General features: G+C 44.2%; 1 protein-coding gene across 1 annotated transcript in view; it reads left to right on the top strand.

Moving 5' to 3' along the window:
* nbas (NBAS subunit of NRZ tethering complex) overlaps nucleotides 1-14,696 on the top strand; it is a gene marked incomplete at both ends in the record, with an annotated part of 132,100 nt that overhangs the window by 21,847 nt on the left and 95,557 nt on the right. The window contains 6 exons of the mRNA XM_079180714.1: nucleotides 123-266; nucleotides 5,734-5,812; nucleotides 7,694-7,798; nucleotides 8,186-8,322; nucleotides 11,318-11,404; nucleotides 12,565-12,718. Coding sequence (XP_079036840.1) covers nucleotides 123-266; nucleotides 5,734-5,812; nucleotides 7,694-7,798; nucleotides 8,186-8,322; nucleotides 11,318-11,404; nucleotides 12,565-12,718 — 706 coding nt within the window. The remainder of the gene's footprint in view (nucleotides 1-122; nucleotides 267-5,733; nucleotides 5,813-7,693; nucleotides 7,799-8,185; nucleotides 8,323-11,317; nucleotides 11,405-12,564; nucleotides 12,719-14,696) is intronic.

The following is a 14,696-nucleotide window of genomic DNA, read 5'->3' as shown; positions in this document are numbered from 1 at the left end:
GCAGTATGAATGTCAATCGATTGTTTTTGTTTGTTTCTGAGGTTCATTCTGCATGCCTTAAATTGTTTTATCCAAATGTACTTTGTAGCTACAGTATGTGTCATTTCCTTGCCATCGCCCAGGTTCATCATGCCAGGTGACGTCGACCTCGATGACGTTCCCTACGAAGACATCCTGTCAGGCGACGAGGAGCTGGAGCTGGAGGTGAAGAAGGAGCGGGAGAGCAGGAAGAGAGGAGAGCTGTTGGCCAGGGTCGACTTCAGCAGGTACACAGACGAGACTGTTGGTTAGTCAGCGCAGTTCTTCAGCCAGACAGCAGATGAAAACAGAAAGTCGCAGCAGGCAGAAACGCTGCCAGTGGTCTGAGTTTCTAGAGACCGGAGTATTTATTTCAACGAAATTAACAAGGCTGGCTAGTGGTTACAGAGACCATCCTTCAGCTGGAGGACCCAAGCTTGGCTGGCAAGCATCTTCCTTACTGAAGTGAAACCGAAGTCATTATTTCATACATATAATCCTTTTAAAGGTACGGTGCACTCTTTTTTTTTTTTTTTTTTTAGGCATTCTAGCAGCATGGCTTTTATAGAAGGCAATGTTGGTCACAACATTTTGTAAAGACATTCATGGAGAATGAAGCATGCTGACCTTCCTGATCCCCTAACGTTTCCTCTAATGCCACAAGGCGGTTGACGTTTTCCATGTGAAATATCGTGACTAACTAACTATATGATGGATTGCCACGACATTTTCTACTAATATTCAAAATCCCTATTATTATTTCCTACGTCACTCATATCTATACAATGCACTATAGTGTAAAACATGAACTCATTAATATTCACGATGCTTTATAACAATAATCACAACAAATCGTTGACAGCAGTCAAGTTCATAAAAAGATTGCAAGGAGTGAATCGCACGCCCAACTTCACTGCCAAGCGAATAGCGTTTAGATGCTCTTGTGCTAATTCAGTGTCATTGTAATTTGCATAAATTGGGAGCAAAACGGGGCCCCTTTCTATGCAAATGAGCCTCAATACAAAAACAGACCAATTCACAAAGATTGGCACTAATCGGAGCCTTCAGAGAGTTGGTGGTGACTGAAGCGCGTTCATAAGGGCTGTTTCACAGTCTGAAGGTGTGCATTTGAAAACAGACTGGGATATTTAAATCCCAAATATGGTTTCTCTCTGTCGGTCAGGAACCTGTAGCTCGCGGTCATCATTTATTTTATGGGCCGTGTTGGCGCTGTCGCACCATTTGCGCAATTTTTTTGTGTCAATCGGACGTCAAGACGCGGCAGATAGATGTCGCAAGTGACGCGCAGTTCATGGCGCTATCGGTAGTCTCGTCACAACACCGGTGGAGGCCGTTTGTATTATTTTCTACTAAACCTTTCAGACTGCACCACCAGAATTCAATGCCAGCTTCCGACTCTTAGAAACAGTTGTTGGGTGGGAGGTGGAATCCCACCGAGGGAAACCTGACGCTGCCCCGAGTCAGTCGCCTGTTCCACAGGTTGTCCCCTGCTGTTTGGAGAGCTCAAATTAAAATCATTATTATTCACGGCGTGAACTATAATGAAGGGGGTTGCGGCCGGTTTGTTGAAAATAAGAGAAATTGTTGTGACGGTGTAGACGAGGACGCAATGAGGAAATGGGCGAGAGGTCCGCCAAATTGACCACAGATTGTTTGATTGGGTCACACACCGGAGAGAGGGGATCATAGAGGCAGGGACATTAATGAGGATCAGGAGAGCGGGAGGGAGGGAGGGAGCGTTGGTGAAGATTAGTGGGTAATCTGCTGGAGGTAATTTATGCCTTTGTTGTTGAGTGCCCAGGGAAAGACTAATGAAAAACCCTTTAGTGATCACTAATCACCTCTCTCACACACACACACACACACACACTTACATGCAAATAAGCATACCCATGTATCACCAAACACTCTTAAGCTTAATTTGATTTCATACACGTGTTACACTCTTCTGTTGTCAACACAAAGCAATACGCTGCAATGAATGACGCACATTCACAACGCACACACACACACCCACTGCCAGCTAGCGTTGTGCATACAGGTATTTAAGCTTCAGCAGCCGGGTTTGTGCCGTTTCCATTGTTGTCCTCACCTCAGATACTTAACCAGTGAGCCTCGGGTCGGTATTTGAATGAGGAAGAGCAGAAACACGGTAATATCTCCCCCTCAGCTCCCCGGCTAACGTTTTGTGTCTGTTTGGCTCATTGTTCAATAAAACTGTTTCGCTTTATTGCGGACCTGTAGTGCGTGGTAGATGGAGGAGATGCAGGGGGAAGAAAAAGATAGAAGTGGGAGTAAAAAAGAAAGAAAAAAAAAAGATAATTTCCAAACATAAAAAAAAAAGCCATTGCATTAAATCGTCATTGAATTGCCCTCTTTAAATATGTGGTTTTTTCTACTCTCTCTATTTTAAGTCATAGTGTCTGCCGGGCAGCTAATACTGTCTATACAGTCTAAACTGTCTAATACAGCTAATAGTGTCCCCAAAATGTGTTTATATATATATATATGTACACATACATATGCATATATGTGTGTTTGAGGCCTGCGGCCGAGGTCTGACACGGATAATAATTCTCTTAATTTCTTTTTAACTACACCACCATTACAGAGATGGCTCGGTATCGATCACAGCTGCTCTGTGGGAGATGCTCTTGTGTGTAGATAAGGACTGTACTTAACCACTGACTGTCACACAGACCTCATGTTTTAAGGGCCTCTGTGTGTGTGTGTGTGTGTCTATCACAATGAAATAAAGTGTGATTATTCTTAACTCCTGGGTTAAAAAAACGAAAGGCTTTTGAAAGTCACTGGTAAAGATCGCCATTGACATTTCTTGTCACATTTTCAATAATCAGACTCAAGCCCACTCAATCGATTTCTGCTATAATATATAAGATGATGGAAGGTTTTCATTTCCCTCTCAGCAAGCACACATTTAGTTTGAAGGACCCAATGAAACGATAGATGTTAATGCACCTCTCCAGCCTCTCATGTTACCCCTATAGGCAACGCATTCCGTTATCCGGAAATGTAATGTCGCATAAAATACAGACTTCCTCAGGTCTTGGTTATTGCTTCATATTCTTAACTGTCATGTTCCATTCTGTTTTGAAACAGTTCTGGCTGCATGCAGACAGCTTTATCTTCTAGCCCCTTTCTCGTCAGTCTGTGTGTGCATAATAAAGTATAATTCAGCATCCGCCAAGGGCCATTATATCTGCTGCTGCGACTCTCCGCATACGACAACAAGATGGACAATACTGCGGTAGTGGTGTATTTATACACGTGTGTGTGTGTGTGTGTGTGTGTGTGTGTGTGTGTGTGTGTGTGTGTGTGTGTGTGTGTGTGTGTGTGTGTGTGAGGGAGAGAGAGGGGAAAAGGTGTGAGGAGGAGAGTGCGCAGTCTGCTGCAAGGTGTTTATGTTCTTATCTGATCAGATTCAGACCTCAATCAGAAGCCTCATTTTCTCATTTGCTCCAGTATTGGTCGTGTGTGTGTACGCGTGCGCAGAGACACCAGTTCATGCTTTTTCCGTGGGATCCGTGTGCATGTGAAGACATGAGCTGAAGTGTTTTTGTCTGTTTATGCAGTCCAATTTTGTCCCTCACACTGTGTGATAATCGCTTTTATCACTCTCTGCATTTGTGCGTGTGTGTGTGTGTGTGTGTGTGTGTGTGTGTGTGTGTGTGTGTGTGTGTGTGTGTGTGTGTGTGTGTGTGTGTGTGTGTGTGTGTGTGTGTGTGTGTGTGTGAATGCAAGTGTGTTGGCCTGTTTATGCGGTTCAATCTCTGTCCAGAACAGTCATATCAAGGGTGTTTGTACAGAGATGGAGGGCGATGCCATCTGATTGTAATAACCTGCAGTCCTGATAGCCTCAGAATATATCACTCACACACACGCACACGCACACACACACACACCTTGAGGCAATCAGGGACCAGTCTCTTTACATTAGACAGCATGTGCGATGATGTGTAACAGTCTAAAGCGCAGTTTAAGCCGTGGACATTAAATCCTAAACCTCACAGCCCGACGTCTCTGTTCAGAGGTGTCGCAGTGTTTTCGTTCGCTCGTGGCCCGTCTCTTAACCGCGTTTCCCCCCCCCGAGTCAAGTGTTTATCCAAAGGGCAATTCAGGGAACCAATATAAACCTTTGCAAAGGCGCAGGCACTCTGCTACCCTTTTTTGGGCGCACAGCCAGGTTGCCCATTTGCATGTGTAACAGTGCGCTACATGCTGTTTATGCCGTACGTCAGTGGAATTCAGCAGCAGGACGAGCAATTTCGAAGAAGCAGACGTGGACCCGAATTGAATATTCAGCCAACTATAACCCGTCGGTGGCCATCCCCGCAATGCCACGCTGGTGTTCGTCTACGAAGTGCACAAAGAAAAAAAAAGAAGTTTAAGACCGTTTAATCAATGGCTGATGTTCAATCCCCGACTGGTAATTTGGATGAGAATCACATATACTTAGTTTCTTAGATACAGTGTCTGGCTAGCATGGCTAAAAAGTGCACTTGATTTGTACATATTTGATTTGTTTTGCAGTAAATTAAGAGGGTTATCAAAACTTGAGGATGAGAGATGTCTTGATAACATGTTTTTTTTTTAATGTTGGAATTTGATTGAGCCATCATTCAAACCCCCAAGAGGACAACAGGCAGGCTAAACTAGCTTTTTAACATTTCCTCTCATCTCTCCCTCCTCCATCTCCCCAATTTTTTTTTTTTTTTTTACTTTTGCTCTGAAGAGGCAGAGCAAAGCAATAATTACCACTGGTACGAGTGCTAAGCCGCCACTCTTTGATGTGCCGGAGAGAGAGAGAGAGAGAGTATGTTGAGCCAGTGTTAATCTCTGTTAGTCTGTGTAGACGAACCCCGATAAGGCCTGATAGCGCCCTCTGTAATGAGGGATTAGGGATTAAGACGGCAGTGGAGGGGTCAGCTCTCCTGTGGTCACACTGCGGTTGATCTGGGACAAGTTTTTAAGGGAGCTTTGGGCACTTCTCCACATGCTGCTTCCTTGTGGATTGCACTTGGAGAGCGTGTGTGTGTGTGTGTGTGTGTGTGTGTGTGTGTGTGTGTGTGTGTGTGTGTGTGTGTGTGTGTGTGTGTGTGTGAATAAGTGGTGGAAATGGCTTTATTTTTACCCGACCGCTCGCGGTAGCTTTCAGCCTTTTGCGGCTCCTTTCCCTCGGGCATACCTTGGGTGATGGAATTGGAGGTAGATGCTTTATAACCCAGTGCCTTGGTGTTTGTGGTCATCCAATTTATTTATGGTCGTGATTAAACGACATTGAAAATGGATTTGATTCTCACAGGGCAATCACTCACCTCATTGACAAACGGCGTCCCATACATAACAACCGAAGGGTTCTTGTGGTCATAAGGAGTTGATTTGTTGCCCTTAAAAAATGATTAGGTCTAGAGGGCACTATGTGGTATTGTAGTCACCAGTCCCAAGCATTGTTATGTAGGTCCCTGCGGGTGTTCCCGTATCAGGTCAATTTACAGTTAATTTAAAGCTACAGTGCGTGCTAGTGCAGTGTACGGGACTACGCTTGGAGGTTGACAACGAAACACTATTCAGATCCTGTAATTTGAGTTTTCAACGTACCGCTTTTGGACGTTACGGGAATGTTGACGTGATTGTCACGGGCATGTTGTTGATTTTATGTGTGCCCATGCTTAGGCTGACTCTGGAGCAGAAGGAGCTGTGTCGGAGCCGACTGAAACTACTCTCCTACCTGGACCGTCTGGAAACATACGAGGTAACAACAACCCCCCCCCAGGAAATCCTCTTCTTACACTACATGAAGTCAGTCTGAGATATCACAGTTTGCCACAGTTAAAAAGACTTAATTAAGGCTGTAAATATTATTCTTTTTAATGTGGACTAATCTTCTGATTATTCCTCTTGTTTCATTGTTTGTCTATGAAATGTCAGCAAATGGTGAAAAATGTCACAGTCTCAGAGAACAAAACGCTTTATCTTCGTAGAAGAAAAGCACAAAATGTTCACATTTGAGAAGGAGGCAGTAAAGTTTAGCAATTCAAGAAATACTCAAACAACGAATGAGCTAAATAGCTTTAATTGTCTGTTGTCTGTTTAATTAATCATCTACTTATTTAATAACCAAAATCAACCATCACATAGGCAAATGTAAAAGTCAGTAGTTAAACACCCTGTTGTCTACACTTCAGTGTCTTCCCTGAGACCGTTGAGCCGAGACTACACTGCAGTTACACATGTAAACGGAAGAGATGAGCCTTAAAGCAGGTTTATGTTCATATCCCTCCTGTGTAAACGCAGTGTTGGACCACAAACATCTCGGCCTCGCAAGGATCAATTGGTATAGAAAGTAATGAATAAGATCAGCCTTCAACACACCAGTGACGTGAGATAGTAAATAATACATTAACACGTTTTGCAGAAGACACAAACTCTACGTTAATGCTTTTGTTAAACGTTCTTCATCGCTCTGTTGTTTTCCCATCGGCACCCTAATGCGTTCTCCTTTCACCCCACCAAAGCACGGAGGCTTTCCTCATCTGCCTTTTTATTAACACTCTCTCTTAACCCCACTAATCTCTTTGGAAATATTAAAATGTTAGGGAAGATATTTACGTGAGGGGCATTTGAAGTATGCAAATAAAATAATGACGGTAGCTATCCCAGAGATAAATCTGATATGAGAAAACCCAGTTTTACTCTGATCGTGATCGTCCTTCAGTGTAAAAGCATAGAGGGCAGCATGGATAGTTGAACTTTGACACTTGCAACCACTTAACCCTTGAGATTCACGATGATTAATGTGAAGACGAACGCCCTTTTCATCCACAATAAATCTCAGACGAACAGGGCCGTACTTTTAGAGGAGAGCTGAGGTTGTACCCTGCTACATATTCAACTCAGACAGAATGACGTCTCTCTTTTTATTCGGACATTGTCATGGTAACTGCAGTACTCGTCTGATTCCTTTTGCCCCGATCCATTTTCTCTGGCTGTCTATGAATATGATATTAAGGTTTTTATCATCCCGACTTGGGCCGGCTCAGTCTGCATACGGCCCATTCAAAGGCTATCCCTCAGACACACACACACACACACACACACACACATCCTGGCATAGAGGAGGCTACAGAGATTTTATACACACACCGACACACATGCATCCCTATCAGCCAAAGGCCAGCACAAGAAATGTTCCCTTCTGATGCGTGCGTGTGTGCACACTTCACACTCTCATACCTTCCTCAGATGGTTTCAACCAAAAGGACACGACAGCCGTGCGCTAGAAAGTTAAATAGCATCTCTGTTGACTTTGTCTTGGCGCATTCATCTGCATTCACTTCCTCTACCCGCTCTTTGTTTTTCCCCGTTTCATCTTCAGTGCGACTTTCCCAACACTCAATTTGCTTCACAAATGTCTTTTTATGAACCGCAGTTGTATTCCTCAATTCCTCTGGTCTTTTCTCTCTCTCGCTCTCGCTCTCTTTCTCTCTCTCTCTCACACTCTCTCTTTCTCACACTCTCTCTCTCACACTCTCTCTCTCACTCTCTCTCTCTCACTCTCTCTCGTTCACTCTCTCGTTCTCTCTCTCTCTTTCTCACTCATTCACTCTCTCTCTCTCTCTCTCTTTCTCTACAGGACATTCTTGGCGGTCCTCACGCAGCGGAGCAGAAATATGACGCAGAGTTCTTCAAGAAGTTCCGCAGTCAAAATATCGTTTTATCAGCAAGAAACTACGCCAGGGTAACATAAGGCTATTTTTGCCAATAATCTCACTTAATTTGGTTGTTTTAGATGTCTGCATCTCCACTGGCATACAAGGAGATATACGCTCACAGAACGAATGCAACAGTCCTGCAATAAATGCTAACTTTACTCGTCGTGATAGAAGGATTTATTGCAGGATTGTTGGATCAGACTGCTTTAGTTTGAGCTAGATTTAACTAATGAACTAGCACCTGTGTGTGTTTCTTTGTATTTTCTACCGAAGGGTTTTTTCTTCTACAGTTGATCACATTTAGAATGTACTGCTTTACAGTACTGTAATCACGTAATACGCAATTATTTTGTAGAATTTAAAATGGATTTCATGAAAGGTTTCAGTTGATGGATCATTTTTTTTGCCGACAGGAGAGCAACGTGCAGGCGCTGGACATCCTGTTCACGTACCACGGCGCCGAGCTCCTCCAGCATCGGCTCGCCATCCTTCACAACTTCCCAGAAACCACCTCTCCACACGAGTACACCATCCTGCTGCCTGAAGCCCGGTGAGACGCACACAAATGCACACGCGAGTCATCAAGGTCTACATTAGTTAAAATATTAAATGTGTTAATGCCGACTGTGCAACAAATGATGAAGATTACCTGACCTTAAAAACAAAAAATCATACATTTTGTCCAGTTAGTCAAAGCAAGTGTAAAGTGCGGCCTTCCTGCCTTTCTGTTGGCGAGGGTGCAATTTAAGTGAGACTTTCCAATTCAATCCTGTGGAAGTAAAGAAGATGACTAGATGTTATTCAAATTGCACCCTGTGTGTTTTTACCGATAGGAGGCTGAGGATTTATGTTTTAATTCCAAAGAAACTACTTCAGTCTTGTCTATTCCGATGGAATAATATTGTAATTTACACTGCGGAACAAAAACAATCCATTGAGATGTACTGATGAGGCTAAACATGTATGAAAATACTTGCTTTTGATATTTAATTAATGCCAAAGGGCAGTTTAAAAAGACCATTTAAGTAACATGTAAACATTATTTCGAAATTAGCCCAACTGAATAACTCTTTACTCGTGTCTCTTTCCTAATTCCCTTTTTTAAAAACAATTCACTTTGCAAACACAGACGCCGCGGTGTAAAAACACGTACGTTACCTCAGGGAAACGCGCCCCCTCTGATGTCTGAAAATCAACATTCGCACCTTTCTGGAATACACAAGTGGCACGCATCACCACATTTCAAATTAGGATCACCTAAATCTGGAATCACACCTCTGTGGGAGCGTTGCACTCGGAGGTCTTTCTCTCTCTCTCTCTCTCTCTCTCACCGTCACACAGCAGGAACCCTTCTTCCATTACACCGAGTGTACGCACATCGCTTAAGGGCTGAGCTGCAAGCACAGCAATGACATAAAAGGAGAGAGACACTTCTAAATTTATATGAAAACAACATTTTATACTTTTAAAATGATACGAAACATGTGGCTTTGGTTTTGTTCTAGTTTTTCATTTTTCACTTTGGGAGAGGAGGAGAGGATATGTGAGGCGGAGATGATGGAGGAGCGCTTCATTCCTCACCCCTTTATGGTTCACTAATAGAGGTGACAGACTGGGTTTACTGATGAGTGCAGCCGGCCATCCATTTTTGCCTTTTTGTTTCCTCTAACTTGTCATTTCCATTTTACTCGTCTCCCTTGGCCTTTTCCCGTTCCTCCATTTTCGACTATTCCTCCATTCTCTGTGCCAGTATTTAAGTTATTCATACACCACGTATACATTTGTATAAAGAAACACATGAATACAAGGCCAAAGTCCCCTCCAGCTTAAAAGAAACATATAAATGTATTAGAATTTTTGTTCTTACGGCTTCAACACACACACACACACACACACACAGGACCATCGCGCTCTTTCATTAGCCGTGTCTGAGTTTGTATGGAGGTCAGGTGGCTGTGGCTCTGCAGTGAGCATCCATCATGGCTCTGCCGCTGTGGGGCAGTTTCCTATTTCCCCCAGCCTGTGAGCACCAACTGCTCCTCCCAACAGCGCGTCGCTCCTCCACTGCAGCAGACGGACACCATCTGTTTGGAGCTCACTCGCTATATACTGAAGTCTTGCGTCACCGAAAGGGGGAAAATATGTATTTCTCCTGTATTATTGATCAGGTCTGCAAATGGGGACGTGCGTGGAAGAATGCAGAACAGTGATATTTGGTTGAACACTTTGCCCCCGAGCTTGAAAACCAAAGCACCGGCTCCAGCTTTGCTTTGCATCTCCGTTTTTCTCCTCCCCGCCCCGCCTCCTCGCCTCTCTCAGGCTGACGTGAAGTAGATCAGGGGAGCGAGTGCGGAATAATTCATTCCCCTCATCGATATCCGAGCTCTCACACCAATATTTACTCTCCACCCTCTAACCCGGCTGTCTTTAATGAGGAAAGAGGACCAGGGAGTCGGGGAACGACAGGGAGAAAGAAAAAAAGAAAGAGGTTCGCTTTCTGGGGGGCATTTTAGAGGAATGACCCAAGACTTCTCGATCTCTGTCGACTCTGCGTTAAAACTCCAATCGGAATGGATTGTTGGTAAAAAAAAAAATCTTCCCACTTTTGTGCGTTGACATAAATCACACCCGCTACTCGGACACATCCTATGTATTTCCGTGATTGGATAGAATTTATGGTCGTGTTTAAAAAAAACTGCAGCAGCGCTCGTGCACTCGGCCTGTAACTGCACCAAAGCTATAGATGATTTGTAGCTAGCACTATCTCCTTGGGTTTTACAGCCACAGTACATATTTTTCTGTCTACAGAAAAATAGATAACAAGAAGAAAAGCATTAATCCGAGAATAAGATATAAAACGGCTTCCTTTCACCCCCCCTTCCCCCCCCCCCCCCCAGTGTCCCAGAATGAGTGCATGCATCCGTGTGTCTGTTTCTAAGTGTCTGAGTCTTGTCAGCACTGACACGCGAGGTTACAGAGTCATTCTTCACTTTGGTTTCTTCTCTTGTGTGTTCCCCATTTATCTTCCTCAGACCTGTCATACTCAAGGAGACCAGGAAGAAGCAAAGCGGAGTTCCAACGCGGCATTTAGAAAATAAAAGTCCTGGCTATTTACAACCCAGGCACGACTCAGACTCTTTCCGAAAGTTCTTTGAATTGTTTATTGCTGTGCTTTTGTTTTGCTATTTTCTCATCGGTTCTTTCCTTATTATGGTCTGCTGTTTCCATTTCCCATAAGTTGCTACCTGTCACCAGAGTTTTCCTGTAATTTATGACCATGTTTAGTTTGAGACAGTAAATGTCTTTGCTGATTTACCAGCTGCCATTACAGGTGGGAGGGTAGGTGTGTTTTGTTTTTTTGGACTCCTGGCTAGTCATTGGTCTTTGTTCTGACATTTGTTCTTGAGTGTGCTTTTCCCTAAAACGGACCCTTCTTCTTCTGATTTAGGATCTCTCTCCTCCTCTCTTCCTCTATATCTCGCTGTGTCTTTGCCTCTTTCCCTCTTTTTGACTTATTGGTCCGTTCTCTTTTCTTTTACTCTCAGCATGGATGACGGCGGTGATTTGGTGTTGATTCCGTGGGACGAGCAGAGACACCGAGAGATGGACTGGTGCGAGGCAGAGGAGTGCAGGTAAAACGGTCAACATCACTTTGACATTGTCGCATCGTCCTCTAGGTGTTCTGAGAAACCAATACTTTGAATCAACTGATAGGATTGTAAAATCTCTCCATACCCACGAAAACAAAGGCTCTGGGAGCGTAGAATTGTTAAAATTCATGTTCCATACAGGCCAGATGCTTGTGCTGGCGTCATTATGTGAAACAAAACATGACATCCTATCATCTAAATGTGAAACAGAACCATAACAAGCTCATACCAAATCTTGTTGCGCTGCCAATTTATGCCATTTGCTCGCTGCATTTGGGAGGCCACCGTCATTTACAATTTCATTTAGCGAGCTCTTTTTTTATTGCTCTTTTGTGTCGAGTCATAACACCAGTTGGCTATTGTGGTGTGCTTGGATTGCTGGGTGAAAGTTTCATACTGTGATTGTGTGATGCCAGCAACGTTTAAGACTGTGTTTACGACTGCGTTTACGACTTTGTTTACGACGCCCACACTTCCCTTTTTTTTTGCCATATTATATCCTCAGTTTTTGTTATTTTTCTCTCTTCTGTTCATGTTTCTTCTCTGGAACCTTATATCCTCCTGAAAGGATATGGGTTGTGATTTCTTTTATTTATTTATTATTCTCTCAATTCCCACGAGAAGACCAAAAAGTCATCGCTGTGTTACTTTGCCTCTCAATACTCCGTGCCTGCCCTATCCGGTTGGCTCACCACCCAAAGCCCATTGGCTGCCACTGAACCAGGAAGTCTTTATTAACAGATTATCAATATGTTACTTTGATTCCTAAAATGTATTTACAGCAGCGGGACAGTAGTTGTTGATTGTTTAATGTTATGCACCACCCGCCATGACAAATTCCTTGTATGTGCAACATACATCGGCAATAAACGGTTTCTGATTCAGATTTCTGATAGAAATAAAGTACAGTGTTCATGGTAGTGAAAAAACATGTCAACCAGTGCAGCAGTTTGTGTGTTATGTAGGTTTTTCCCTAAAACAAAGCTCTATCGGTCTTTTGGCTACATAGACTATATTAATTTTGTTTTTTTAAAAACAGGAAAATATACGATAGATATTCCCTTAAATTATCAGTTTTCCGCCGTTATCTACTGTCTCTACTTTCCTAAAATTCCCTTTCATCTATCTCCTCTCTTCCTCAGAGCAATGCTGGACCAGAACTTGTCTGATGACGACAGTTTCCTGTACGAGGGCGCTCCAGAGCGGCTGAGGTTCCGCACAGCCGCGCCGTCCATCGAGCTGCTGACCGACTGGTACCAGAGCAGAGCGAAGGACATCGACTCCTGCTCCAGACAGGTATCAACTCTCAACGTCAATGCAGGTTCCCGGTCATAGCTAAGAAAAAAAAATACAAAAAAATAAGCAGGGACTGTATTTCTACAGCTTCAAAGCATCAGACTGCTGATTGCCACAAAGGCGCTTCACTCACAGAGGTTCATGGCCACTTACCATTAAGGTGACTCATTTCCACGCCCTGCTGAGGTTGCTTTTCAGGTTCCCTCTTCTTGATTTGAACTTACAGCGCGACAGCAGCTCAAAGGAATTATTAGACATCTGGCACTTGTGATAATTGCCGTTGCACATTGCCCTCTCACATAATTGGGGCAGAAATATGTGACAAGCTTGGATTCGGGGCTGCAGAAGAGACGTTGCCAACCGCCATCAGTCAAGGTCACTTTGATCCTATCTGTGACAGTCATTATCACATTTGCCATATGGAATTCTAATGAGTTTGCAAAGCTTCTGTCGTCTGCGTTCTGTTGCTGCAACTGAAAAAATAGGACTTGATAGGACTTGTTTAGTGGAGTAATGGGATGTAACCGCTGGAGCTGCCCACTCTCTCCACCCACCCCATCCACATGGCAGCTCCGTCCCCTCTGCAGCTCCTTCACAGTGATGGATCAAGGTTGTCACGGCGCTCCCTTTGTCTTTGTGAGTGGACTAACTGGGGTGCAGTCATATCTTTCCCCCTCATTTCTCCATTTCATCCTTTTCACTGGGTTGTGAGGAGGGCGGAGGAGAATGGAATTTGGGAGTCCGTTGCTCACTTTTTGAAGACAACGGGGGGGGGAATCGGGCCTTTCATCATCCCCTCATAGAGACTGATTGTGTCGTGGTTCATCTCTCAGAATCACACCAGCTCCCTTTCATTTCCTCACTCGTTCCTTTTTAATTTGACCTCATCTCCCTTTTCTCTCTCGCACATTACTCCAGGAGCCTCTTGAGAACGTCCCAAACTCTCACGCCTCTCGCTTCGCGCTCGCATAGATGCAACAGAGGGAGACAGTTGGAACAGCTCTGCTGCCGTTTGCGGAGTGTTTTTTCCCTCCTTCCTGTCGTCCTTACTTTTTCCATCTCATTTGTTCTCTCTTGTTTGCGACCCCCCTCCCCCCCCCCGCCCATCCCTCATCTGGCCGTGTTTATGCTTGGAAGAGCGTTCTAATGGAGGAAAATGGGGTTTGATTAAAAGGAGCCACATCAGAGGGAGCTGGAGTGTTTTCAAACCAGCCACAGAGCGACAGGAAGCGAGGCGCTGAATGGGAAGATTGACACGATGATTGAGAGAGAGAGAGAGAGAGAGAGAGAGATGGGTTTGAAAAAGCAGAGAATGGAAGCACAACCAAAAGAAAGGGGGGAGAAAAGAGATAAATGCTGGGCCAATGCGTCATCTCGTGTTATGTTTGAGTGTATTACAAACGCAAAAATAGGGGAGGACAGGACGGCGAGGTAAAAGGGGAAAGCAATCTCATGGAAAGAGCTGTCTGTGGGAAGGAAAATGACCTGTTAAAAGGGGGTGAAAGGGTATAAATAAAGGATATAAAAGACAAGTGTTTTATTGAAACACAATGACACAAAATGACAGGGTGGCTCTGTGGAAAGCAGACAGAGACAGGAGACGGAGAAGGCAAAGAGGGCCAGACTCTGAGTTCAAATGGAGGCCAGTCGTGGTGACTGTTACAGAGTTCTTGCGAGAGGTGGGAAGAGCGAGAAGAGGAGAAAATGATGTTTGAAAGAAAAGGGCCGATATAGGACGGGCAGGAGAGAGAGACAAAGGAGGACAAAATTGAGTTGGGAAATGAAACTGAGGAGTCGGGGAAATCTGATGTGGTTTGGAGAGGGAGACGGCACAGAGAGAGTGAGACAGAGGACGCAAGTTGCGTGTTGTGAGACTGATGAGGGGCGGGCCTGGAGACGAGGTTGTAATTAAAAAGTGTGATATTTTAACATTTTTGAACCGTCTGTGGTTAGCTGGGAGTCTCTCTCTGGAGAGCAG

This window comes from Pholis gunnellus, assembly GCF_910591455.1.
Source record: "Pholis gunnellus genome assembly, chromosome: 19".
Classification (NCBI taxonomy): domain Eukaryota; kingdom Metazoa; phylum Chordata; class Actinopteri; order Perciformes; family Pholidae; genus Pholis; species Pholis gunnellus.
The sequence above is the reverse complement of the archived record's forward strand: the minus strand, read 5'-3'. Positions and strand labels throughout refer to the sequence as shown.